Source organism: Sylvia atricapilla, chromosome 18 (assembly GCF_009819655.1).
Source record: "Sylvia atricapilla isolate bSylAtr1 chromosome 18, bSylAtr1.pri, whole genome shotgun sequence".
NCBI classification, from domain to species: domain Eukaryota; kingdom Metazoa; phylum Chordata; class Aves; order Passeriformes; family Sylviidae; genus Sylvia; species Sylvia atricapilla.
The window spans coordinates 8,339,278-8,366,440 of record NC_089157.1 but is presented as its reverse complement, the minus strand read 5'-3'; the positions used below and the strand labels follow the sequence as shown (position 1 = coordinate 8,366,440).

The 27,163-nt window shown below is 52.2% G+C and overlaps 1 protein-coding gene across 3 annotated transcripts in view; it reads left to right on the top strand.

The window, feature by feature from the left end:
- The window catches only part of TBC1D16 (TBC1 domain family member 16), a 28,943-nt gene extending 4,920 nt beyond the window's left edge, over nucleotides 1–24,023 (top strand). For 2 of the 3 annotated variants that reach the window (XM_066332263.1, XM_066332265.1), the window contains exons 2-12: nucleotides 1,489–1,712; nucleotides 2,878–3,379; nucleotides 16,179–16,376; nucleotides 17,321–17,468; nucleotides 18,495–18,662; nucleotides 19,462–19,610; nucleotides 20,334–20,468; nucleotides 21,082–21,268; nucleotides 21,956–22,135; nucleotides 22,613–22,759; nucleotides 23,248–24,023. In XM_066332263.1, coding sequence (XP_066188360.1) covers nucleotides 1,547–1,712; nucleotides 2,878–3,379; nucleotides 16,179–16,376; nucleotides 17,321–17,468; nucleotides 18,495–18,662; nucleotides 19,462–19,610; nucleotides 20,334–20,468; nucleotides 21,082–21,268; nucleotides 21,956–22,135; nucleotides 22,613–22,759; nucleotides 23,248–23,493 — 2,226 coding nt within the window. In that variant the 5' untranslated portion in view covers nucleotides 1,489–1,546 and the 3' untranslated portion in view covers nucleotides 23,494–24,023. The remainder of the gene's footprint in view (nucleotides 1–1,488; nucleotides 1,713–2,877; nucleotides 3,380–16,178; nucleotides 16,377–17,320; nucleotides 17,469–18,494; nucleotides 18,663–19,461; nucleotides 19,611–20,333; nucleotides 20,469–21,081; nucleotides 21,269–21,955; nucleotides 22,136–22,612; nucleotides 22,760–23,247) is intronic. The other variant, XM_066332266.1, reaches the window with a different exon arrangement.
- The last annotated feature ends 3,140 nt before the right edge of the window (nucleotides 24,024–27,163 follow it).

Sequence of the window (27,163 nt, the reverse complement as noted above, 5' to 3'; positions counted from 1 at the left end):
AGCAGGGTTGGGGCTTCTCCATCAAATCCCAGCAAAGGCTGAAATGCACAAACCCCCTCTGCTGTGAGTCGAGCTGACAAATGTGGGGATTGCCAGTTAAACCAATAGTCTGTCCTTTAATGAAGGCTCTGTCAACAGCTTGGCAGTCTCATTTGCAGTCTTCTGCATGTACCAATCTGTCAGAGGCAGGACAGCTGTTTCCTTCCCTGCAGCCCTCACTCTGGCTTTGGGAGATGCCCCTTTGCCATTTCTGCCTTCTGCCCTCCTGGGCTGGCTGCATTTGCCATCCAAACCAGACTGAGGAAATCAGAGCTGCTCAGCATCAGACAGTGCTTGCTTAGGCCCTTAAGTATTTCCTCAGAAGATTCCCCAGGCCAACCAAGGCCTGGTTATTTTCCTCCCTGGCTCTGGTGGCTGTGCCCTGCAGCCCAGGGGTGTCTGGTCCCCAGGAGTGTGGGGTGTGCTGGGTCACACTGGCCTGCTCACAGCAAGCTGGGCCATGTAAACACAAAGGAACAAAAGTAGGAGTTTCCTCTTCTCCTGTGGTTTTGGCAGAACAGAAACTGCTGTGGTTCTGGTGCTTCCCAGCTGGGGATGGCTGCAGGGAGCCTGCTCTGCACTGGGCTTGCTTTGTGTGACACCCTTCTGCTCTTCCAACACGTCCTGGTCCATCTGCTGAATGCTTTACAGCTTGTGTGACCCCTCTGGGTCCACTGCAGAGCTCCTCATCATCAGCCTCAGCAAGCAGCACCTCTCATTTGAGCACAGAGCTTATTTGGGGGTGAGCTGGGGATTGTGCTCCACAGTTCTGGGAAACTCTGGATGGGTGAAATGTTTGCCTTGAGTTGTTCTGCCACGCTCTGTGTCCAGGCTCTGCCCTCCCTGGTGAGCACAGAGCTTTTGAGCCTTATCTCTGGCAAGGGTCTATTTAACCATCACTACTCAAAAGAGCCCAAACTAAACCCAAAACCAACCTCATAGAAAAAAAAATCCCAGCCTCAAAAACCTCAAACACACAGAACTGTCAAGCACGAGATGAAGTGGGTTTGATTGATGTTTTTGGAGATGCTGTGGCTGGAGCAGCAGCCCCATGCTCAGTGCTGTGGTCTCAGCCATTTCTGTGCTGAAGGAAGCTCTGGGATCAGCCCTGGCTCTGTGACATCCCCGTGTCAGTGACACATGGGGCAGGTCCATACACTGAGCTGTTCTCCCAGCAGGGGATTTCCGTGGCCAGCATTGCTGTCCTGCCTCCTCCCCACTGTAACTGTTAACAAGTGGGGTTTTACTGCCTTTTACTGCGGAGGAAAATGTCCTGGGATTCTGTGCTTGAGCACCTTTGAGGTGTGAAGGTGATGTTACAGATCCACAGCAGCTGTGGGCTCTTGCTGAGGTGTGGACTGAAGGGACACTTGTCCTCGGACAGTGGATGGCACGTGCTGCGCTGGCCTTATTTTGATTCTCACCCTATTTTTTCCTCCTCCTTGGCAGATCTTGTGAATGTGGCTCCTGACTAGAGGTGACAGATGATGGAAACATTTCCCTGGCGATGTCTCTGGGGCGACTCCTCCGTCGAGCCTCTTCGAAAGCCTCCGACCTCCTGACCCTGACTCCCGGCGGCTCCTCCGTGCTCGACGGGGAGATCATCTACTCCAAGAACAATGTCTGTGTCCACCCCCCTGAGCTGCTGCAGGGCGTGGGGGAGCACCATCCAGGTGATGGGGGGTTGCAGACAATGCCCGTTCTCTCTTTTTTTCTCTCTCCTGGGTGTTGCTTCTATAAAGTTCCACACTTTGGGGTCTAAGAAATGAAGAGGTGACAGTGTGGGACAGGGCAAAGAAATATTGTGGAAGACTAAGGAAAGCCATCCACAAGCTGATCCATCAGCTCTTCTTTTAGTAGGAAGATTAGTGATATTGCTCCTCTGGTCCAGCATGGATTTACTTGGTTTAGTAAGTCCTTTTGTGCAGCCAGAAGTTGTCATGTGAAGATAGTAACTTCTGTTGCTAGTTCACATCCATGAATTGTTCAAGAAATCCAAGTATCCTCTTGTAACTGTCATTGCTGAAATGGCCTCAGCAACCATGGTAAAGGGAAAATCCAAAAAGCCTGATTGTGGCTGCATGCACTGGAGTAAATGAGGATAAACCCTGCTCTGTCCTTTTATTCTCATCTGCTCCTGTGCTCTTTCATGTTCTCATCAAAGACCTGTGGCTCTTGGCTTAGCTTCACAAAACGAATTATTCTCTGAACACTGACCCTTGCTTTCCTTTTGGTGTGGGTGACTTCTTTTTCCATTGGCTTCCCATAAAAACCTTACCCTCTTACCTACACTAAGGTAAATATTCTTGAGAAATCAATGTTCAGCTGGCACTTGAAATTGTTTAACTAAGAAACAGTAGAACTTTTTCATGTGGGAACATATTTTATAATTTCCTCTTGATTATTAAATCTGTCCAGGAAGTCCAAGTATTTGCATATCATTTCTCTGTTCAGCTGGGCCAGAGGGCATTCAAACTCTTCAAGAGCCTCATGCACACTTGAAATGATTTGCAAATACTGAATAATGCTGAGCACTCCAGGATTCTGTGCTGGTAAATAAAAGCGTTTGTTTTGCCCATGTGTAGTGGGTAGTGAAGGGGCGGGAATCATGGAATGGTTTGGGTTAGGAGGGACCTTAAGGATCATCTCCTGAAAAGGTAAAGGGAAGACCCTAATGATTGTTCTTGCCACGGGCAGGGGCACCTTTCACCAAACCTTTGCTCAGAGCTCCGTTCCAGCTTGGCCTTGAACATTTCCAGGGATGAAGACGTGGGGAGAGGGAAATTCCAGGGGAGCGCGACTCCGTGCCTCACCCCCTTCTCCCGTGCTCTGTCGCAGGCTACCTGTGCTTGTACACGGAGAAGGACGAGCTGCTGGGCACCACGCTGATCCTGGCCTGGGTGCCCAACTCGCGCATCCAGCGGCAGGACGAGGAGGCTCTGCGCTACGTCACCCCCGAGAGCTCCCCGGTGCGCAAGGCGCCCCGAAAGCGCGTTCGGCCCGGCCCGGAGCACAGAGGGCTGCTGTCCCCCCGAGGGGACGAGCCCCTGACGGTGTCACAGCCCCCCAGGGACGGGGAGAAGCTGTCGCAGAGCGGCGCCCGGCGGTCCCCGCAGCCGCTGTCCGCGGTCAGCTCCCAGGAGGAGCACAGCAGGTCGGAGGGCACGGAGGAGGACTGCAGGGAGGACGAGGGCTCCTTGGAGCTGTCTGCTGACGATGTGAGCAGGGACAGCACTTTGGACTCCGATTCTGACGCCTTCTCTTCCCCCTTCTGCCTCTCTCCCATCAGCGAAGCCCTGGGGAAGAGCAGCAGCTCCGTGTTCCTGGACAGTGAAAGCAGGTGGGTGCATCCTTTCTCTGGTTTCTGGGTGCTGGGTGCCGAGCTTGGAGGTGCTGAAGGAAGTTGAGAAACTTCACGGTGGCGTTGAGCTCAATGTCCTGTCTTGCTTCAGACTCCTGTGGAATTTACAGGAACCTGTCAGCCAGTTCTGCTTCTGCTCAGTGAACCCTGACCCCAAACATCCAGGGCTGTGTATGTTCTTTCAGGTGAACTGTCTTGAGCCCTGGAAGCAGCATTGCTAAATTAAACTGGTCCTTTGTTTGCCTAATTGGCTCTGCTGAGGATCTGAGCTTGTTGCTTCTCGTGCAGAGCCACATCAAAGGGCCTGGCTGACTTCCTGAGCCGTGGGCAGCTCCCCAGGCCCTGTGTTGACACAAAACCTGCGTGTGGGAACTTGTTTTGCTGCTGTTCAGAACGTGGTCCCACTTCTGACAGATAAATGTTAATTCTTGCCTGTGTAACCTGGGTATTTCGGGCAATGCTTCTCAGTGTCACCTGCAGTAAACTCCACACGGGGAAAGAGGGCACCTTGGCAAGGGAATGCCCAGCAGGAGGACACCTGTACAATTCCCTGTTTCCATTCCCAGTGGTTAAGTTTCTGGGCCCTGCCCTGTTGGTGTGTTACCTCCTTCCACCTCAGGAGGATGGATGTGCTGTGTTCCTGAAGAACCGTGGGGGTGATTTTTAGGCTATAACTCAGCTTTGAAACTACACTTGAAATGAGGAAAAACGAGTTCTCCTTGGTGCGTGTCAGCGATGCACAGACTGCACTGACAGTTGAAGAGGTTTCCCCTCTATTTTACAGGCTAATCTCAAGCCCAGAGAATGCCAGTAAGAACAAGGTTTGTCAGGAAGTATTCTAATGGATTCAATTCTCTCTGGGTATTTAAAAACCTTTCCGTGAGGTGATGCCAGACTTTGTATCAGCTTTGCAGTCAGGATGTGCCCAGGGTTTGCTTGGCTGTGCAGTGGGGTGAGGGGTGGCTGTCCCAATCCCATCCCATCCCAGTCCAGCCTTTGTCAGTTCAGTGGGTGAGAGAAACACCAGTGACCACGAGTGAGATGTGTGCGGCACTTTCTGTCCTCGGGGAGGGACTGTGAAGCTCAGGGCTCAAGAATGAACTGTTATTACCCCACTGTGGTGGCGGGCAGTGGGAAGAGCGAGGGACACGTTGGGAATAACATCCTGGCTGCTGAAAACCAAGAGGCTGAGCTCATCCTGGGGAAACCCCAGTCCTGGCATGGGCCACAGCCCACGTGCTGCCCCAGGAATGCTGTGGCTTGGATTGCTCCCACAAGGAGCTGGTGCAGGAGGGTCCCAGGCAGCGTCCAGTGAGTCAGGAGTGTTGTGGTTTAACTGTGCTGCAACACTTATGCTCTGAGCTGCAAATAGTGTCAGGAGAGGAAGGAAGTAGGGTTTATTGCATCTTCTCTGCCTTGTGTGTGAATTCCTGCGGCATTTCCCTGCCCTCTGCCGGCTTTTCCTCACTGCTGCTGGAGCCCAGACAGCTCCAGCCAGGCAGAGCCGGCTCTGCACACACAGCTCAGGGCCCTGCTTGCATTTGCTTTTTTCCTTCTTTTTTAACTCCTGTGGTGCCAGTCTGCAGCCTCACACAGTGCATGTGACGCTCATAATTGGCAGCAGATTCATAAAACAAAGCTTTTGTTGTTTGGGACTTCCGACTTGAAAGGGTTTTGTCCAGTGTGTGAGTTTTTGGTGCCAATTTGTTCTTCCCCATTGAGCCGCCTTCCGTGGAATCTGCAGGAACTTACAAGCTGTTGAGTGGGAGATTTTGCATAGAATCCTTTGCAAAATTCTGGTCAAAAAGCATCTCGTATCTCCTGCTTTCATCTCGGCGTTTTGGGGGACAGAAGATGCTGTTTCAGAAGTTACTACAAACATGGGAACAGCTTCCTTGTTTCTTAAGGGTTTGTTTTGGTTTGGGTTTTTCTGCTGGCTGCTTCCCCTCTGAGGCAGAATTGGAGTGGGAACAAAGTTTGTGCTGCTGGCAGATTGTTTGAGCTCTCTTCCCTCCCCACCTCCCAGTCACCACCTCCTCTCTGCCAGGAGGAACGACTGCTTCTGGTTGTTTTCCTCTGCACTGGGGAGCTGCTGCAAAGACAGCTCTGCTCTTCCCTGTGGTTGTTGCAGAAGCTGAAGGAATATGTTGCATTTCACTCCAGCCAGCTTCCTGTGTGGTTAGATATCCTCAGAAATGGAGACGTGGGTCACTGTGGAAGAGTTGGGATGCACAGGTACACTTGGATCAGATGAGATCAGGGCCTCGGCGAGCTGCTTGACAGAATTTGTGTGTGACCAGGAGTCCCGAGTCCCATCTGGCTCCTGAAGTGTCCCTGAGGAGGTGGCCTGGCCAGCTGGGCTTGAGGGAGACACAGACACTGCAGTGTGTGCAGGACAGGGACAGGGAGGAGGGAAGTGGGCTGGGGAGCCCTGGAGTTGCACAATGAGTAAGTCAGTTGTAAGTCACCAACTCGTCTGGTAGAACATAAGGAAATAAAAACGTATCCATTGTTTTTATCCTCTTTGCTGCTCAGTTTGACAGGCTGCCAGGGGTCTCATGCAGCGATTGATGCATCCTCCTCCCATTTCCACAATTCCTTGGGCTGGGAGCAGTGGGAGTGTCCCAGCACCAGCATGCACACTCTTGTTTCTCTCTTCAGACCCACACTGCTGCAGGGTGGCCTCATCCCTCAGGGAAAGGTGGCCTGACTGTCCTGGGGTTTGTGTCCTTCCAGCACGTGGTTCCTGGAGGAGGCAGCTGGTGTGGGGAATGCCTGCACTGATGGCAGCTTTGTGAGGGTCTGTGTTTCTGGGCAAAAGGAGGCATTCTGAAAATAAAATAATCCCGTTCTGTCCCTTCCCTCCCCTGTCCCCGTTGTTTGTTGGCTGTCAGGAAATATTTGCTTTGTGGCCTGAAGGACATGAGTTCAGGGCAGCTGCTCTCTGTGCCCAGCTCTGGCTCACTGCCGCCCTGGGAAATTCCTCTGCTTCCATTTTCCCCATCAGTAAATTGAAACTAAAAGGCTTTTGTTACATCCAGGCAACCAAACTACATCTGACACCTCTGTAATGTCCATCCACTGATGCTGCTGGAGTTATTGAACTGACCATGACATCAGATCTATACGGTCGGTTGTGGAAGCACTTAGTGCTCTGTGAGGGGTATGGTTTGTGGTGGGGGTTTGTGCTGTGCCAGAGTGATCCCTGCACAACAGGAGCTTTCATGGGTGCTCGGGCTGCTGGAGGCTTTTCACTCCTCAGCTGCGATCGCTGATACCTGACAAGCATCACAACAATGCTGAAGAGGAGATACAAACACTGGCATTGGTCCCTTCACTCACTTCCCCTTGGGATGTTGGTCGATACAGCCAAAATTTGGACTGAGGAGCCTCAGTGTTGGAATTGTATGAGTGGAGCTTGGGGCAACGTCTGGCCCGAGGCTGGAGCTCCATGAGTGGCCCCACAAGTGCTGGGACAGAGGCCAGCAGGGCTCCCACAGCTCAGGCTGGAAAGGACGAGCAGAAGCGACGTGGTCAAGGTGGAATCAATGCAGGAAGGAAACATCTTTCCCGAGACATCGATCGTTTTAGCAGCCAGTAATAAAAATAACGAAACGCCGTCATAATGGAGCTGGGCGATGGTGAGTTCTCATGTTCTTCACGTGAATTCATGTGGCAGATCGATCACAGACAGCCCAGGCAAAGCTCACAGCACGGGGAAAAACTCCTTCGGCGTCGCAGTTGATGCAATTTTTACGGATGTGTTGCACATCCTGTTGTTAAGCTGCTTCCCAGGAGCTCATCAGTAAATGAGCTGCTCTGGGAGCGGGTGGGAGCAGTGCAGGCATTGCATCATCTTGTTTTGGCAGCTCACCTGAAGGGCTGAGAGCCATTCCGACCTCTACAGCAAAAACAGGAGACAAAATTATAAGGGAAATGAGCTGAAATTAGTGTCAACTGGCAGGAGCTCTGGAGTCATCAAGAGATTGGGAATTCATCGCTGTTGTAACAGGAGTGATTATATTGGAACCGGGGGAATTGGTCTCAGACTTTAAAATCTCCTGTAACTTCTTGCAGCATCTCACTTTTGAATGATTTCAGCCCTGGGAATTAGCAAGGGGGTACCTGGTCTGGGCTTCAGTTCCCAGAACTTGCCTCAACTGGTGCCACTTATGATGTAAGACAGCAAAGCTCCTAATTCCGTTTGTACCCAAACCCATGCCTGGCAAAAACATCCACAAATCCTTCTTCCATCGGAAGGATAGTCCTTTATCCCTTCTGTTTGCATTGTGGGGTCAGTGCAGCTTCCCTAAGGCAGGGGTGGTCAGTGTGGAGCCGGGCACTGGGAAGGGGAGCTGGCCTGAGCCATCAGCAGCACTGTGTAATCAATTAAAGTCGTTCCCGGCTGCAAAGCTGAAAAGGTTGGACAGATCCAAGAGATTGCAGAGGCATACGGCTCTATCTTGCTTTATATAAATATTTGAACAGCAAGAGCATTAATTATAGCAGGTTTGTTTCTTCCCTCTGTTGGGTTGCTGCCAGATTTCATTGGAAGAAAATAGTGACAGCTAACTTGGGATCGGGAGTTGCGGCTTAGGGGGTCCGTGAAGCTCCTTATTTGGGATGTCAGAGGGAGGCAGAGCGGGTGGTCCCCAGGAGGGACATCTCAGGGCCAGGCAGCGGGAGCCAGGAGGGGACAGGGAGGGTCCCCTGTGTCCCCCAGCCCCCTGGGGCACTGGGCGTTGTTCAGGTCTGCCCAGGACAGTGAGGAAGGCCTGAACTCCTGCTCCGGATACAGCTCCATGGGCAGGGCTGTTGTGGCTTTCTGTGGAGCCGTGGATTGTGGCTGCCGTGGCTTTTTCGTGGCCCGTGACCATGGGTCACTACAGTGGCCGGTGTCTGTGACCTTGACCGTGACCGTGACCGTGACCGTGACCGTGACCGTGACCGTGACCGTGACTGGTGTCCGTGGCCACGACTGCAGCCGGTGCCTGCGAGCGTGGCCGTGGCCATGACCGTGACCGCGGCCCGTGCCCGTGTCCACAGCCTGTGCCCGTGGCCGTGCCCGTGTCGTGACTTTGGCCGTGGCCGGCGGTGGCGCGGCGGGGCCGCCAGGGGGCGCGCTGTGCCCAGCGGTGCCCCCCGGGACCCCCGCTCCTGTCCCCAGCGCGGCCAAAGCGATGGTTCGGCTGCAAAGGGACATTAAACCTCATCCAGTGCCACCGTGCCAGGGCAGGGACACCTCCCGCTGTCCCAGGCTGCTCCAAGCCCCAGTGTCCAGCCTTGGGCACTGCCAGGGATCCAGGGGCAACCACAGTGCTCTGGGTAATCTGTGCCAGGGCCTGCCCACCCTCTTAGGGAAGGATTTCTTCCTAACATCTAATCTAAATCTACTCTCAGTTTGAAACCAATCCCCTCTGTCCTGGCACTCCGTCCCTTGTCAATAGTCTCTCTCTGCGTTTCTTGTCAGCTCCTTTGAGGCTCTGCAAGGTCACCCTGAGCTCACCCCAAAGCTGCTCCTGTCCAGCTGTGCCAGCCTTTCCTCCCAGCAGAGCTGCTCCATCCCTGGGATCCCCCTGGAGCCTCCTCTGGGCTCTCTGCAGCTGGGGTCTGCCCTGGGGGCAGAGGGACACAATCCCCCTGCCCTGCTGCCCGCGCTGGGGCTCAGCCCAGGCTCAGGGTTTGGCTTCTGCTCCCAGCACACAGGGCTGGGGCATGACCAGCTCTTTCTTGCCCACCAGCACCCCCCAGTCCTTTCTCTCCAGGGCTGCTTTCACCTTTTCCCTGGATATTCTTGCATTTCTTCTGTTATTTATTTATACAATCGCAACGCCCAGAAATCTGAATGGAGAGCAGAGATAAATGGCACTGGCAGGTATCCACAGCTTTGTGAGGGAAGAATTGCGTTAAGTGAATCAAAATAAAGAGCATGTCCCCTCCAAAGCACCGCAGTATATGCAAATAAATCTGCATGGCCTCTGTCTCCTTGGCTCGGGCCTCGCAATTATCCCAGCATTAGGCATTTACAATAACTCTGGAACATGCTTTTAGGCAGCGCTCCTCTTTCCTCTCCCTTTTCTGCTACTTGAAGCAAGCTCTTCCCTTGGGAAATCCGCATTGTCTTGTGGAAACAGTGAAATCCTCCCTGGGTGGTGCTGGCTCAGCTCACGCTGGGGCAGCAGCAGAGTCCGGGGAGTTGGTTAACTTTGCCACTAAAATGTCCCCCTGAAATTCCCAGTTCGCTGCTTAGAGCCAGGAATGTAAGAACAAAGGTAATCGGCAGGTCTTTCAAGGGAGCAGCGGTTTGAAGGCTTGATTAAAATTAGCATAATTAGGGGAGAATTTTATTTTTGCATGGATTGAACTGAAAGGAAAAAAAGCAAAATAATCCATTGATTTTAAAAATAAAATAAACATGGGGAAGAAAGGTCTCCTTCTCCAGGCTGGAATGGGCTGAAAAGCAAACATTCTTTTTCGGGCTTTGCTGAGAAATCACTTTTTCCATCTAAGGAATTTTTTTTTTTAAAGTGTTGCATTTCGATTGATTTATTAATGAGTGTAAGCCCAGGCATGAGGTGCCCCTTCTCCGTATGGATTGTAAAAATCCTCTACTGAGCTTCTGAATGTTTTCTCCCTTAAACTGAAGGTAACATTTGCATCCTTGAGCACTGTCCGCTCGGCTCTCAGTGATTCAGTTGTGTTTGGCTGCTCGGAGCTGTGTGTATTTTATTCCTAAGCATCAAACTGCTCATTCTGCCCCCTCTCTCTCTCTCTCACTGCAACAAGAAGTCACAGGGCAAACCAGACAAATGTCACTGGGTTTACCTGAGCAGCTACACTTGTGTGGAAGTGTCAGCTGTGAAAGCAGATCGTTTGTCTGCTCGCTGGAGGTAGATGTGTATCACATCCCAGATTTTGGGGAAAAGAGATTAAAGCACCTATTAGTTCACCACAAACTGCAGCTTTTTTTTTTTTTTTTTTTTTTTTTTTTTTTCCTTTTCCCATCTCCATTCAAAATAATTAACTCGAGAACTGTGGGTGTGTTTTGTTTTCCTTTCGCTTTAACTCGCGGCACTGGGGGGACCCTTTGGGGCTGTTTTTCCAGTGCCCCCCTTTGCTGGCTGCAATCTCTCAGCTGCCCCTCAAGGGATGAATCAGGAGCAGCAAAGGCCCGATGTGATGAGGCTTTCACCCCTCTCGGGCTCGGGGCAGGCTGGATGACCCCCGAGTGTGCTGTCAGCAGTGTCTGGGATGGAGATCCGTGTCCTACCTGTGCCAGGTAACCACCAAAGCTCCGGGCCGGCAGGCAGAGCTCTGGAGCAGGGATCTCAATAACCCCGTAAAGCAGAACAAATCGGTTTGATCTTTATTTCTCAAGGACAAACCAATTACACCCGTCAGAAGGCAGAGCCGCATAATGCGCTTGCCGCGAGTCCCTGGCCGGGTTGCGGTAGGTTTAGTTGGCAGAGCTGCTGTTCGTTCCCAGCCCCGTCCCTGACGGTGAACTTGGTGTTTCTGCCCAAGGTCAGAAGGTGCCTGAGGAGACCCTGGACACGGCCTCTCTGCTGGCTGCGAGGGCAGGCAAGGCCTGAGCCCTGCTCCCCAGCCTGTTCCTCGGGTGTTGTTAATAACAGCGGTGCCGGAGTGACTAACAGCAACGCGCTGCCTTACCCCAGCGCTCCCATCTGCTGCCCCAGTGCCCTGCTTGAAAGGATACAATTATTTTTCGTAACTGTTTATTTTCCCTTTACAAGAAGCTAAGCGAAGCAAGTTTTGTCAGAGGCAGAGTGCTCCTAATTTGGTCTCCAGTGACCTCTGCCGCTGTGATTGGCAGCCCGGTGTCAGCGAGGAACTCGTGCCTCTGAGATAGAAACGAGCAGAACAAATGCCGTAGGACAGCTCGGCTTCCCCGGGGGACACGGGCTCCGAAAGGTGAAAGAAGTGCAATTACAGGAGGTTTTCAGCACAGAAAGTTAATTAGCTACTAAATAGCATTTAGTGCAGTTCAACGTGGGGAAATTTATGTTTTGAAAGCAAACAGATCAATGGAAAGCCTGTGGAACAAGCTCTTGGAAAAGTCCATGTTGACATCCGTGTACTTTGTACTGTAACAGCCTGAGTAGTTTTTCCCAGGTTTCCCCGACAAATAGGAGGAATTGTTAGATTGGTTTCCCACGCGTTTGTAGATGTATAGAAATGCTTCCACACGAGGGTGTTTTGACATTTAATTTTAGAAATCCTGGCTAGGCTTGCTAAATCCAGTCTATCCAACACCTTGTTCCCTGGTCACTGTGGTCAGTGGAAATTCATTCTGTTTGGGTTCTCTGAGGCACCAAAACTTCAGTGGCCGCACTCTGTGGGAAGCTGGTGCTGTCCTGTGAGTGTTCTTCCAGCCCTGCTCTGCGGAGCAAGCAGAGACATTTCAACATCTCTCTTTTAATCCTAGATTACCAATCTGGTTTCCTCTGCATGTCTTTCACGTCACTGAATTCGGTACGTTTCGGTCTATAATATATGTGTATTGTCAAGGACACTTTTGTGTCAGAACAATGGATTTGGGTTCCAGATGCTCAACATTACCTCACTCTGTACAGCCACTGCACTAAATTTTTAGGCATTTCAGGATAGCTTTGAACTTTTATCGGTGGGTTATTTGTTTGAAGCCGTCTGTCTTCGCAGCTGATGCTGCCAGGAGCTGTTTCACCTTGCTGGGGAGAAGAGGAACCCAGAAGGTCAGTGCCTGTGGGGAATAGTGGAGGAACAGAGAAATGCTAACCCCTGGGGAGGAAAAGGGGCATGTAATTCCCATTACATGGATGCTCATGCATTATGATGATAGTCATTGTCTCTAAATGATGGTCCCAGGCCGGCGTGCAGGAACGCTGGGGCTGTGGGAGCTGTTATTAGTGACAGCGCGCGTTAGCGCCGGGCTGATGGAGAGGCAGCTCCAGCAGCAGGCTTTGGCTCTGCCAGGAGGCTCTCTGGGAATCAGGTGGTGCACGCTGACAGCTTGGGTGACTGCCACATCATGGCTGCAACCTTCAGCCCCTTTCTGTCTCGTAATTGTATTTGTCACAGCGTATCGTAAAATGAGTTATTAGGTCTTTGTTGCTGAAATTGGCTTCTCAGGTAATCAGGGCAGGTCTCCGGAACAGAAATAATAATTGGGTTTAGCTCTCTCTGTGCCGTAGGTGTGTTCCAGGGCTTTGGAACAGTGAGCTGGGTCCCGTGGCAGCAGGTTGAGTCTCACCTGCAGTGTCTGAGCTCCTCAGCCCAGAGGTCCCATGGGGTGGGAGGGGGATGGTGGCTCCTTGGGGCTACAAAGGCTCGAGGAATGTCGGTATGGTTAGCTGCTGTAGTTGATGGGTGAGTGGAAAAAACACATCAACTCCTGGTCTTGCTCCCTGGCAGGAATGGGATGTGTTTGGAGACAAGAGTGGTGGGACTTGGCTGAGGGCAAAAGGCTGAAGTGGAATCACAGAATCATTTGGGTTGGCAAAGCCCTCAGAGATCATCGAGTCAGATCATTGCCCCAGCACTGCCAGGACCACCACTGTCCCATGTCCCCAAGTGCCACATCCACATGGCTGTTAAATCCCTCCAGGGCTGGGGACTCCACCACTGCCCTGGGTAGCCTGTGCCAGTGTCTGACAGCCCCAATATCCAACCTGACCCTCCCCTGGCACAACTTGAGGCTGTTTCCTTCTGTCCATTGTTCCCTGGCAGCAGACCCTGACCTGCAGCTGGCTCCACTCTTCTGCCAGGGCATGAGAAGGTCCCCTCTGAGCCTCCTTTTCTCCAGGCTGAGCCCCTTCCCCAGCTCCCTCAGCCACTCCTGGTGCTCCAACCCCTTCCTCAGCTCCCTTCCCTTCCCTGGCCACGCTCCAGCCCCTCCATGACCTTCCTGAACTGAGCACATGAACATGGCCCAGAGTTTCCTGACCCAGGTTTTCTAAACCTCCTTGATTTTTTTCCCCTCTCTCTTTTATTCCTGTGGCCCACTGCACTTGTTGTTTTGCTGACCAGTGCTGTGTACTAGCTGGTGCTCTGTTTTTCCTGGATCCCACAACCCAAAGTCTCTCTGGAATGTTCCTCCGGCTATTTGTGTTGCAATGCTTCAGCTCCTGCTTTTACGGAGTGTTCTGGGATAAATTCCTCATCCAACAGATAGAATAGTCTGACAAACAATAAACTCTTCCCCTGCATTTGTCTATCTTGAGTGCCTGGTTAGAGGACTTCCCAAACCTCACAAAATTAGCAGAGATCATGCTGCTTGTTGTCACTGACCTACAGAATGGTCTCAATATTAAAATTTTATTTCAAAGTAATCCAGAGATTAGAGTATTTTCAATTTTTTTTTTTCAATCAATACAGAGAAAAACGTAATTTTAGACACAGTGTGGGCTTTTTCTGAATTTCCCCAGTGACTCAGTGAGCAGCAGCACGAGGTGGTTCTGTCTCTGATCTGTCCCGAGTGTCATGTTTGTGTCCACTGACCCCTGGGTAGGGCAGGGAGGGCACAGGTGTCTCTTTCAGATTTCACCCTCTGCATCAAGGAGAGCATCGGAATTTCCCTGGGGCTGCACAGGCTGGGGCACTCTGCTCCCCTTGGTGCTTCCTGCTGCCTGGAAAGGGTGAACCCACTGACACAGGACGTTTCCCTGCCTGTGGGATGCCTGTGCGAGCTTGTCACCGGTGCCTGCATGGGGACTGCAAACATTTGTCTTGGAGAAGCATTTCCGGAGGTTCCCCCAGGGCTGTGCCAGGGCTGTGCCAGGGCTGTGCCAGGCTCTGCTGCCTGCAGGTCTCAGCTGGCTGCTGCTGCCTCTGGGGCAGGTTTGGGTTCTGCAGCTGGAAATGCCGTGCTGTGCTGAGGAGCTGCACAATGCCCAGCATCAAAGCCACCCTGCCCAGTTCTGCTGGTAACTCATTTCTTGGCAGCTCTCTGGACATTTCTGCTGGTCATTGCAGAGGATGTTCTTGAGGAACTGGCATGTGGACCTCTGTGACCAGGACCTGTGTGATCCTCACACCAACCCTTCCTCCAGCCCTTTCCCACACTGACCAGCTCATCTGTGCAAGAGTTTTAGAAAATGGGTTGCCTCTGCTTAGTCTTTGAGTTACTTTGAGTCATCTCTTCCAGGAAAATCCTGTGTAACCAGCTGTGGCTGTTATGAAGTGTTGCTCCATAAATACCAGCTGCTCCTAGCAGGCAGTCCAGCCCCTGTGTCTTGTACCAGGACTCTTGTTACATTCCTGTTCATGTTAGATACTCGATGTTTTAGAAAGTGTTACATTTTGCCACTTTATCAGAAAGAAATGCTTGATTTTTCATAAAGGCCAGTACAATCTTCATGGAAAAATTCCCAAGGCAGGGGATGGTGTAGAGCTGTGCCTGTGGTTGAAGGTATCCTGGTGTCTAACCTGGAGTGAGTTTGGATGTGTGGTGTGATCCCTACTGCACATCCCCTCTGAGTGCTCATCCTCTGAATGAACTCACTCTGAAAGCGAGTTCTGCTTTGCTGCCCTTCCCAAGTTTCTTTCCAAGAAGTGGAGCAGCAGAAATTCCCAGAGAGCCACGAGGCTGCTCCTTTGGCTGGAGCCAACCAGCCTTGGTGTCCTTTGGACAGTGCCCCAGGAGCAGGCAGGGGCTGGGGGATCTGAGCCCACACTGGAGCAGGGTTTGGTGAAGAAGTTCAGAGTGTCAGCACGCTGTGGGGCTGTGCAGAGCCCTGTCCCCCGGAATCCCTGCCCTGGCCCTCGGGGAGATGCTGCCCACGAGGTGCTCCCTGGGCAGGAGGCCCCGGAGCCGGGCGCGGGAGGCACAGGGATGTGAAGTGCATGCTGAGTGTGTGATTTCCAGCCTTCAGTGCCCACATTGTTGGATAAGAGGATTAGAAAACACCACATAAAGTGGCCTTGCAGGGGGCTGCTTTGTACCTGCTCCGGGCCTTGTCTGGCAAACCCCGATTTCACAGCAGAGCCCATTCAGAGCCCGCGCCGAGATTGTTCACGTGCATTGGCCTTTTTACCAGCCAAGGGGTCACAGTTTCACATTCACTTAATTCCCAAAGCACCGATATTTTTTTCTTTTGGGGTGGGGGCTGGTGGGGACATGGGGGGCTTCTTGAGTCTGAACCCAGTTTGGGTTTAAAGCTGGAGACCTGGGGTAGATTGGGAAAGGGTTGGGTTCACTTTCTCTACTTTTCAGTGTGTTGAAGAGCTCAGGTGTGATTTCCTAATCTTTAACTCTCCCAAGTTTCAAGATTTGAGGTGGAAACCATTTGTCTGGAGTTTGTAGACAGGAGTCCAGGCTTGGCAGGTCCACTTGCAGAGGTGTAATGAGAAACTCAAGCTCAGGGAAAACATCTTTGGATCTTACTGGTCAAAGAGGGAATTTCCCAGATGAGATCCCAGGTCCGTGCTGCTGATGGAATGTGCTCATTCCTCCTGTCCCCATCCTGGTGTGGAGGGGCTGAGTTGGACACTGAGGACATTGCTTGCACTTCTTCATTTTGTCTTCCCAAAAGGTGGCGTTTTGAGGACTGGGTTTGGCTCTCCCCAGTTCTGCGTGCAAAAACTTTAGGAAAAGGCCAAACACCAGGATGCTTTTTGGAATGGTAGGGAATTAATTTAAACGAAAAAAATTTAGTTGGTGAATGAATGCCAGTTTCAGGACTCTGACTAAAGGTTTTTAACATGGAGCGTCTGTGACTGTTGCATGTACCCACAGCCTCCCGTGGCTGATGAGGTTTCTGTCCCCACGCTCTGTCCACAGGGACACGTGTGACAATCGCACGACCTGCTCCACCAGCTCTGCCTCCAGCCTGGACACCAGTGCCCAGTTCCAGGAGAACAATGGGCAAACACAGAGCACCAGATGGGATGAACAGCAGAAGGTATTTGCCCTCGAGCAGGTGTGTGGAGTCTTCAGAGTAGACCTGGGACAAATGAGATCCCTTCGCCTTTTCTTCAGGTATTGGATCCTTGTGTGTGAGCTGTGAGTTGTGTGAATTGTATAAATTGTGTGTGAGCTGTGTGTGGGCTGTATGAATTGTATGAACTGTGTGTGAGCTGTGAATTGTGTGAATTGTATAAATTGTGTGTGAGCTGTGTGTGAGCTGTGTGAATTGTATGAATTGTGTGTGAGCTGTGTGTGAGCTGTGCGTGCTCCATGTCAGGGCTCTGGGTGGAGGTGATTTCTGCAGTCCTACCTGGAAGCCTTTCCAGAACAATTGTTTCCAGGAAAGTGAGTGTCAGCCTTCCCAAGGAGAGCCTGTGAATTACAGTTACAGAGCAGAAAGGATTTTATTTTTAGTAAAGGTTGCTCTTAGCTGTCATACCATAAATGCTTCAAATAACCTGGGGATATGAAAAACATCTTTATCTATGGTACCTTTTCCTTTGCCTGCCCCTTACCAGGTTCCTCTAGAGTCTTGCTGCACTCAGCCTTTTCAGTTACCTTTCAAATGATTACAAAATTTATTTCAAATTACTGCAAAAACATTTTTACTCCCTGTTTCTTTGGACAAAGCCGTGTGTGAGCAAGTCTGCTCATCCCTAGGAGCTGACTTTGTGTACTGCCTTAATGTTTCTGGGGCAGACTTCCTGTGGTTTTTTTCTCCAGAGAAGACAAATTTTAATTCCTTGATGTGAAGGAAGGGTAAAAATAGTGCTGTTACCAGGCACAGGTGGAGAAAATTGTCACTACGACCATGTCATACAATCAGAAAATGTCTCAATTGCAAGTGACCCATGAGGATCAGTGAGTCCCAGGGATGTAAAGCTGCCTCTGTGCCCTGTTTTAAGGTGTTGTACTTTGTGACTTGGTGTGCACTGTCTGTCCCCGAGGGTCCGTGTCCCTGCTGGTCCCTCCTTGTGCTGGGTGGCCCCCACAGGTTGTCCTCCTTGTTCCCACAGTGATGAGGCATGTACCTGTGGGCAGCTGGTGGTGGCCAGCAGAGAGAGCCAGTACAAGATCTTCCATTTTCACCACGGTGGCCTGGATAAACTATCCGAGGTGTTCCAGCAGTGGAAGTACTGCACAGAGACCCACCTCAAGGACCAGGTACCTGAGGGAGGCTCCTGGGGCCAGGAGTTTCACACTTGGGTGGGTATGTTGGGGAAATGAGGCTGTGAGTTGATGTCACCAGGCCAGGCAGGAAGCTGCTGGGTGTTCAGGGGAGAAATGCAAACTGGGCTCAAGGTCTCTCTTGGACTCGTCTGTCTCCATCCATTCCTGTTCTACCTGTGGAATAGGGGGGAAGATCATCCAGAAGACTTACTTAGGTAGTGATTTTGCTAGACCTGACAGGTCAGCTCTGTCCTTTAGGCACAGAAGGTGTCTGGAAATCTGCACAGATAGGTTGGAAATTGTGTCACAGCCTTTCATCCATCTTGTGACGCGGAACATTCCGTTTGGAGAATGTTTTGACAAGGCATCTTGCCATATTTTGTTCAATCTACATACAAATGTGATAAGAGCTCTTTAATTATCTGTTTAAGATATTGTATGTGCTTATTAGAAACAGTGATTTTTAAATTTCCATCCTTCCCACAGAGCCCCCCCGCTGCTTTTCTTATTACGGTCGCATGGGCTCACTTTTTGCATTGAGCAACCTTTGATTTTTAAATTAAATGTCAGCTGCAGCCTTGCACTGGGATCCTGAGTGCCCTCAGAGAGCCTGGCAGCGCAGTTCCCTGCTCTCCTAACAGCAATCCCTTTGTATATGGCCAATCATATGTAATTTATTGCAGGCATTCCTGGCAGGGGCAAGTTTTGCTGTAAGCAGCATTAATTCAGTTTCAGGTCAGGGATAAGAGTGGAGAAGGAATGGAAACTGATTTTTTTTTTTTTTTTAAGATGAAGCTGTTTCATAGTGGATTTTAATTATTCTAATCACTCTTGTTATTGTAATGGTTGGAATAAAAAAATAAAAAAAAAAAATAAAAAAAAAAAAAATAAAAACCTCCCCAAGTTGAGCTCCTCAGTGCTTAATCCTTCACGAACCACACAGAGGTTTCCCTGCTCTGCGTTTCACACTGAGCTGCTCTCCCTGCCTCCTGCTGCAGTTGTTTGTTGTGCCCCATCCAGCAGCTTGCCGATGAGAAAACCTGCATGCAGTTCTCCATCCGCCGGCCCAAGCTGCCCTCCTCAGAGACCCACCCCGAGGAGAACTCCTCCCGGCGCCTGGACGTGTCTGCCTGGCTGCAGCACCTCAACGACGCCGGCCAGGTGGAGGAGGAGTACAAGCTGAGGAAGGTGAGGGACTCTCCTCTCTTCTCTCCCTGGGGAGCTGCAGGAGGTTGTGTTCCTGCCAGGGGCACAGCTGGGCTCTTGGGAGGATGGAAAACCTGAGGGAAGCCTTGGCTGGAGAGCTGCTGTGGGGCTGATGCCACCTGGACACGTTCCTGTGTCACCTGCTCTAGGTGAGCCTCCTTGGCAGGCAGAGAGGGAGGTTGGCCTGGGTACCTCCAGAGGAGCCTTCCAACCCTAACCGTGCTGGGATTCTGTGATGGTGGAGCATTTCTCTGTCCCACTTCTTCTGCTGCCTTTTGGAATCCATAAACCAAAGTGCCCGGTGCCTGCTGTGTTTGCAGGATGTGTGACCAAGTCCCAGAAAGCACTGGAGATTGCTGGAAGAGCTGAGGTTGTTGGAGTAGCTGAGATTGTATGAAGGGGGGTTGTATGAACTGGGATTGCTGTATGAAATAACAGGGCTGAGGGGAGCCCTGGCCCGGGCCCTGACAGAGAAGTTTGCAGTGCAGTGCAGAGTCTCCAGGATTTGGGATTAAGCCGTGACATGAGAACGACACGTTAATCATAGAGCCTCTCCGGGGGTGGTTATTGACATTGAAATGAGCCTGATTTGTGTCTGGTCTGGGAATAGAGGGCCAGCACTTTCCCTCTAAACATGTGCAAATTGCAGGAGCTTGAATCAAGGCGTCACTTGTCAGCAAAGAACTGCAGAGGCACCAAAGCACAGCAGCGGGCAGTTGCTTGTTGCTGTTTTTGGGAATGCTAAAACTGTACCAGCCATAACTTTTGCTCCATCTTCCAGGCCATTTTCTTTGGTGGGATTGATATTTCCATCCGTGGGGAGGTGTGGCCCTTTCTGCTGCACTACTACAGCTACGAGTCCACCTCTGAAGAGAGGGAGGCACTGAGGCTGCAGAAGAGGAAAGAATACTTTGAGATCCAGGAGAAAAGGTAACAGACCATCATCATCATCATCCCCTGCTCATTTTCCTTGGCCCAGAAATCACAGTGTCAGCATCCTTTGAATCAGGGAGAGGCTGGAGCAGAGGAGTGGGAGGGATGGTGAAGGAGGCATGCTGGGCACTGCTGATCTCCTGAGCTCAGACATTTCCTTACCTGGGCTCTGGAAACAGCCTTGTCAGTACCACACAGGGAAACCTCACAGGCAGGGCTCGGGTTAGAACACTGAAGGTGAAATTGGGATCTTGTATTTCTTTATAAATAAAATGTGCATAAAAATAAGGGATGAGAAGGGGTATGTAATTCCAGAAGGTTTTTAATGCAAGAATTGTTGTTAAATAGAGGTGGGTACTTTGAAGCTGGAGGGGCACAGTACTGTTAATAACCAGGAGACAATCAAACCAGAGTGGTGCATTCTGGTGTGCTGAGTTCCAAGGAGCAGTGGAGAACAGGGTCTGATGTCTCTGAAGTGTTTATTGCAGCAAACACATCGTGTCATGCCGTTTATAACCCAGGAGGCTCCTTCCACTAATCCCTTGGGACAGACAATCCTCTGTAGCAGACAGACCTGCTGGTCTATTTTTCAGGTGCTCAGGAAACTCGGTACAGGAATAGTTTTTCTCTGCAAACCAAGACCGAAATGAGGCTTTTTGTTCATTGTGGCACTCACATTCCTCTCTTGGCACCCCTCTGCTGTCGCTGTGTGGTTTCCAGGCTGTCCATGACTCCAGATGAGCAGAAGGATTTCTGGCGCCAGGTGCAGTTCACGGTGGACAAGGACGTCGTGAGGACCGACCGCAGCAACCAGTTCTTCCGAGGGGAGGACAACCCAAACGTGGAGACCATGAGGTCAGGGGTCTGATTCCAGCCTCCTAAAACTGTGTCCTGCTCACTGCAGAGACAAGTTGGTCAGCCCCCAGCCCAGGCTGCCTGGGAATGCTGCACAGCACCCACTGTGCATCTGGAACCACAGGATGCAGCAGCAAGGCCTTCCTCAGTGCTCCCACTGCTGCTGTAGTTCCCTGCTCCCACCCCTGAGCTTCCCTGCACACACAGGCACAGCAGGTGCTTGGATCTGTGGTTCTCCTGATGGGGTGAAGGACAAGCACACCAGAGTCTGTTCCATGGGAATGTGGCTTGTAAAGGTGTGACCTCAGAAGGGTTGAGTTTCATCCAGCAGCATGGCTTGGAGCTGTGTGGATGTGTTGGGCATCATCTCTCCATTCCCATGGGCCTTTCATTTCTGTCCTCTTAATCTTTTTAAATTCTTGTTTTCTGTTTATATTTCGCTGTCTGTGAATGTCAAACCTTTTCCTGAAGTTTATGCCACAGGACTGGTGTCTGCAGCAGGGTTTCCCTGTCTGTGTTATAGCACCTCACATGAGGCCATGTGTTTGTCCCTGAGATGATGCTGTCACCTGCCCTCACCTGTCCCACCTGTGTGTTTCTGTCTCTGCTCCAGGAGGATCTTGCTGAACTATGCAGTATTTAACCCAACCATTGGATACTCCCAGGGCATGTCTGACCTGGTTGCCCCACTCCTGGCCGAGGTCCTGGATGAGTCGGATACTTTCTGGTGCTTTGTTGGCTTGATGCAGAACACCATCTTCATCAGCTCCCCCCGGGATGAGGACATGGAGAAGCAGCTGGTGAGGCTGAGTGCTGGGCTCCCTTCAGCCATGTCCTGGCTTCTCCTCTCCCCAGTTCCTGGCCTGGGGTGGGTCCAGCATGCCAAATCACACTCCAAAGCCACTACATCCCTGGGGTGATCCTTGGGGTTGTCATGTGCAGGGCCCGGAGCTGGACTTTGATGATCCTTGTGGGTCAATTCCAACTCGGGATATTCTAGGATTCTGTGATTCCATGGAAATACCTGGTGGGTAAAACTGACCCTGAGGCACTCCAGGGACAGTTCTACCCATCCTTGTTGTGAAATGGCAGCTGAGAGAGAGGAGTGTCACAAGAGGAGACAAAAAGAACTATACTCACCCATCAAAATGTGAAATGGAAAAAAAAAAAAGTTTATTTAGAAATCTCAACTTATATAGTTTTTTGAATTTAGTTAAAAATTAAAAGACTAAAAAAAACACCTCTCTGACCCCAGTAGTCAACTCAGAAGTTAATCAATTTATCCTTCCCCCTAAAAAAGAACGTATTATGTATTATTTACCAAACATCGCTCTTCGCTTATTTTACAACACCTAAAAAAAAACTCCAGCAAAAATAACAAACCAACCAGGAGGCTGAGGAATCAAGGGGACAGAGGGGCTCTCCAGCCCTGTCCCGGGTGCTGAGGGGTGCCCGAGGCAGGGCCTGAGGCTGGGGCTGTTTTGCAGCTGTACCTGCGGGAGCTGCTGCGGCTGATGCACCCGCGCTTCCACCAGCACCTGAGTGCCCTGGGAGAGGACGGGCTGCAGATGCTCTTCTGCCACCGCTGGATCCTGCTCTGCTTCAAGAGAGAGTTCCCCGAGGCCGAGGCACTGCGCATGTGGGAAGCCTGCTGGGCTCACTACCAGGTGAGGCAGAGAGTCCTGCCTGAGTCCCCTCACCCCTCAGTGCTGAGGGTTGCCAGAGAGGCTCTTAGCAGCCAAGTAGCCAAAATGAGTTGGGTCTGGGACTGTGGCAGAGGTTTGTCTGTGTAGCAGGAGGACGGAGCCCTGCTTGCCTCTCCCCTTTGGGGATGGCTGGGCTTCACAAGGAGGTGTTTCAGGAAATGCTGAACACCCACTTGTGGAGTTCAGGCTTCTCTTACTCAGCTGGGAAATGTCTTCCCAAAAATGTGCTCTGTGGTGGAAGCACTGGTGGGGACCTTGCTGCTGTGCTGTGAAGGAAAGAGGCTTTGGCTTGTTGTGGTTCAGAAGTCACAAGTAACTCACTGGGCAGAACTGAAGGGAGCAGAGTCTCTCACCAAGGACCCACTTGTGGAGGGTGGGAGGTGAAGCCAGAGCTCTGCCTCCACCTGCTGTACAGCAGCCCCTGTGTTCCCCTTGCAGACAGACTATTTCCACCTCTTCATCTGCGTGGCCATCGTGGTGATTTATGGGGACGACGTCATCGAGCAGCAGCTGGCCACTGACCAAATGCTGCTGCATTTCGGCAACCTGGCCATGCACATGAACGGGGAGCTCGTTCTCAGGAAGGTAAATGCCCAGGTGCCCACGTGGGACGAGGTCTAGAGATGAGTCAAAGCATTCAGAAAACCAGGCACTGCTGCTTCAGCTTTGCACCTCCTGAATCCTTGTGGCTGCCCGGGTGGGATGCTGCTGTTTGCCTGGAAACAAGGTTTGCAGCAGCAGGAGGTGGTTGTCGAGTGCTTGGGAGGTGGCAGTGTGGCTGGGATAACCCTTGTTTGGATAAGCTGCTCAGGGGAATGGAGGCAGAGCTCTTGGTGCCTGTTCCCTTTCAGCTGGCAGCAGCTGGGGCCGTGGGACGAGCTGTGGCGTGTGGCAGCCCCTGTGACCTGCCACTGTCCCCAGTGCCCGGGGTAGCCCTCAGGTGTTGGCAGGACATGCCCCTGCTGAAGCCCAAACAGGAGGATTGGGGGGGAGGCCACCTCAGCTCTGTGTCGGTCCCCTGGTGAGGATGTGACTGTTGTCACAGTGACTGTTGTCCCTCTCTGTCCCTCCAGGCCAGGAGTCTCCTCTATCAGTTCCACCTGCTGCCCCGCATCCCCTGCAGCCTGCACGACCTCTGCAAGCTGTGTGGGACAGGCATGTGGGACAGTGGCTTCATCCCTGCTGTGGAGTGCTCTGGCCACCACCCCGAGTCCGAGAGCTGCCCGTACGGGGGGCTGGTGGAAGAGTCTTCTCCTAAACCAGGAAGTGAAGGCAAGAAGGGCCTGAGAACACGGGATGTCTTCGCCTTCCGAAAATAGCTGGGAGGAACAGGGTGCGACGGCGGAAGGGAAGGGCAGGAAGGATGTGCATGGGAAAAAACGTTGAAGAAAAAAATGGAGGGATAGCTTGTCAAGGCTCTGAGAAGACTGAAAGGTGTGGGATGGAAGGGGAATTAAATGGCCCTATAGGGGAAGTTCCATTGCATGGGTGATGGAACCTGAGAGAAAGGCATCAACCCAGGAATTGTGTTTGGATTTGATTTTGTTAGAAACAAGCTTTTCTAGGTTTTAACAAGGACTTTTTATTCTGCCTCTGGGACTGGACTGGTTAGCAACCAGAACTTTCTTACTTGCTGGTGAGAAAGGAGAGTCCTGCAGGGAGCCGAGGCTGCCAGAAGTGTTGGTGGCAGGTGGCAGGAGCAGAGCCAAGGCCACTGTCCTCTCACCCAGAGCACAGCGCACTCTCTGCTTCAACCAAAACGTGCAGCTTCGTGGCTTCTTTTTAAAGCCATAAAAGCCATTTTAATTATAATCTGCCAAAAATAAAACTGCAGACCGTTGGGATTGCAGGGAAGGTGTCTGCTTTGTCAGCAAGGAAGGACCGGTCACCTCCAAGTTGCGTCTCTGGCCTCTTCTGGTTTTACAGGATCCTCTGGCTGGCAGGGTTTTCCCCCATTTTTATAGAAAATGGACTGCCCTTGGAAATACCAGGTCGGGGTATTTCACAGACACTGCCCAAAGGTTCCTTCTTCATGAGATATTGGGAAGGAATTCTTCCCTGGGAGGTAGGTGAGGTCCTGGCACAGGGGGCTCAGAGAAGCTGCCCCTGGATCCCTGGCAGTGTCCAAGGCCCAGCTGGACAGGGCTTGGAGTAGCCTGGGACAGGGAAAGGTGTCCCTGCCCATGGAAGGGTGTGGAATGGGATGAACTTTAAGGTCCCTCCCAACCCCAACCATTCTGTGATCCTCTGACATTACAGCAAAGCTGTCTCTTTATGCTGACAACTGCAGACTTTAATACTTCAGTCTGTTGTTTCCAGTATGTTTCCCACTGTGTTTCCTTTGGCTCTCCTCAGTTACTGAATATTTACTGTCCTTGCCTGTCACTGCCACAGCCTGTGGCACATACCCTCTGTGTGGGTTTTAGGCTCTTCAGTCAGTGCCAGGGGTTCTCCCTGCTCCACATCCCAAAGTGAAAATGAAACTTGCCTTGTTGCAGTCATTTTTGCTGAGCTGTCCGATAAAGGTTTCCCTCAGGGTGTTTTTGAAAGGACAGTGTTTCTCCCCATGCCTGCTTTATATTTTGCCAGCCAGAAGTGGAGCTGGGACCTTGAGCTCTGTTGCCAAATGCTCCAATTCTTACCAAATTCCGTGGCCTCCAAAGGCGTGTCCTGAGCCAGCGTTTGTGCCAAACGGCGCCGGGGGAGCAGATTCCCTGTGGGGGTGGGAAAGGAGCTGAGGTGGCAGCTTGCTGTGCCTCCCTGCATCCCTCTGCAGCCTTCCCTGGCTGTCCTGCTCCCTCACTCCCTGCACGCTGGGCTGGAATCCCCTCCCAGCCCTGCCCCTCAGGAGTGTTGGTGCTCCAGCGGCACATGGGGAGCCACCGTGTCCTCGGGCAGAGCTGGGTGGGCTCCTGCACCTGACAAACACATTTCTCTCCAAATCCTTCTGCAAAGCCTTACCCACAGCCTGTCCTGGAGCCCGTTCCTGCTGGGAGGGGAGGCTGGAGCTGGGATGCTCCGTGTGAGCCAGCACAGTCCAGGAGCACGAGGGGCTCCTGAAGGGAAGAAGCCTTGACCCGCTGAAGGCACCGTGCCGAGGGCTGGCTGTGCAGTGGCAGGACATTCAGCTCCTGATTTCTGTGCCTTTAATCCAGAGGATGGAAACTTCTCCTGGATGAGAGCAGTGAGGAAACCCACTCAAGAGTGGCACAGCTCTGAATCAGCCTGGCACCGAGGCTGCAGGTGTGACTGGGGTGTGGCAGGGGGAGGACTGGGGCTGCTTTGCTCCGGGGCAGGGAGTTTGTGGAGATCTATGACGTTTCAGTGGTAATAAAAGTTTGTGTGAGGCTTTTGTGTGTCCATTGCTGTGCAGGCTGGGGAGAGCAGAGGCAGTGGCCCAGCTTTTGCAGCCACTCAGAGACGTGCTGGGGCTGCATCACTGTGCCCTGGCTCTGCTCCTGGGGACCTGTGGCAGCACTCGATGGCCCCTTCCAGGTGGAAACTCAAAGTGGCAGTGGCTGAATTCAGGTCAGAAAAAGCACACGGCAGAAAATTCCAGAAGCATCATCCTGCAGAGCGACTTGGTGGCACGGGGACAAGTGGCAGCTCCCCAGGGGGACAGCAGGAGCCTGACATTGCTTTCTGCCACCTGCCAGCCCCGTGTGGGATGGGCATGGCCATGAGGCCTTGGCAGCACCGTGGTTCCTCCTGGTGCTGGGAGAGCTGGAGCTTCCCGGGATCTCTGTGAGGTGTGAGCAGCCCTGCCAGGCTGGAGGGGAACAGCCCCTGCTGGGCTCAGGGGGTGTTGGGCACAGGGGACAGCCCCTGCTGGCCTCCCCATTGCCTGCCGTGGGCTGGGAGGCACCAGCAAACCCCTCCCAGAAAAGCCTGAGCTGGTTTTGCTGCAGCACTCGTTCCCAGCCAGTAAAAGACAATAGGAAGAGATGAAGTAGATAATTTGGAGCGTTATTTTTCCACTATTAAAATGTCATTCAGCAATGTGGAAATCACTCAGGATTCGTTTAGTTAAAGACTCTGCACTGCAGCTTTCCAGTGTGTGGAAGAAGCTGGGTTCTGTTCCAAGCAGGGCTCAGCTCTGGGTGTGCAGCCCTGGCACCAGTTGCCACCCTTGGCCACTCTGCCATGCCTGGTGTGCCCTGAGCGTCCCTCTGTCCGCAGGAGACTTCAGGTGTCTGTCCCTGAGCTCCCACTGGAGCTCGCCGTGCCCCTGGCACACACACTGACCCCACTTTGCCGCAGTCAGGGACACAAAGGGACGGAGCTGGTCCCCAGATGCTCCCAGGGACCAGCAGCGCTCACATCCCAGTGACCCAATTCCAGTCTCAGCCTGTCCACTGACTTGTGATGCCATTATTTAACTCACACTGGAGATCCACAACCATCTGAGCTTGTCTGGGGGGAGACAGGGTCAGTGGAGCCAACGTGGAGGTTTCTGGCAGAGCCTAGGACAGCCCTGGACACAACCTTGGGACTTCCCTGCAGTGCAAGGGTGGAAACGAGTCACCCGCTGGACAGGGCAATGCTCTGCAAAGGACACAAAGGTCCTCCTGACCTGTCCCCGAGATTTTCCTTTGTGGCACTCTTTGCCATCTGAAAAAAAAAAAAAACCCAACCTCCAAGGGACAAAAAAGCAGCCGAGCCTCGGTCCCTGCAGAGGAGAGAAGTGGTACCCAGGACCAGCGACCCTCACGTGGCATCTCCTGAGGCTGCCCTGAGCCTTGCATTAGCGGCGGCTGAGCAGCCGAAAATAGCCCCTCGGAAAGGTAAATAGTCGGTGTAAGCCTCTTTAGCCTCAGCCTTGAGCTGACACATCCTCCTGGCCGCGCTGCCGGGGGAAGGGGAGCGGGAGGAACGAAATCAGAGTCCTCTGGTAACGCTCCGGAATCCCGGCAGGAACCCCATCCCGCACCTGAAGGGAACAGAGCACCGCAGACACCTCGGGATGGAGACTGGGCCGGTCCCTGGGGG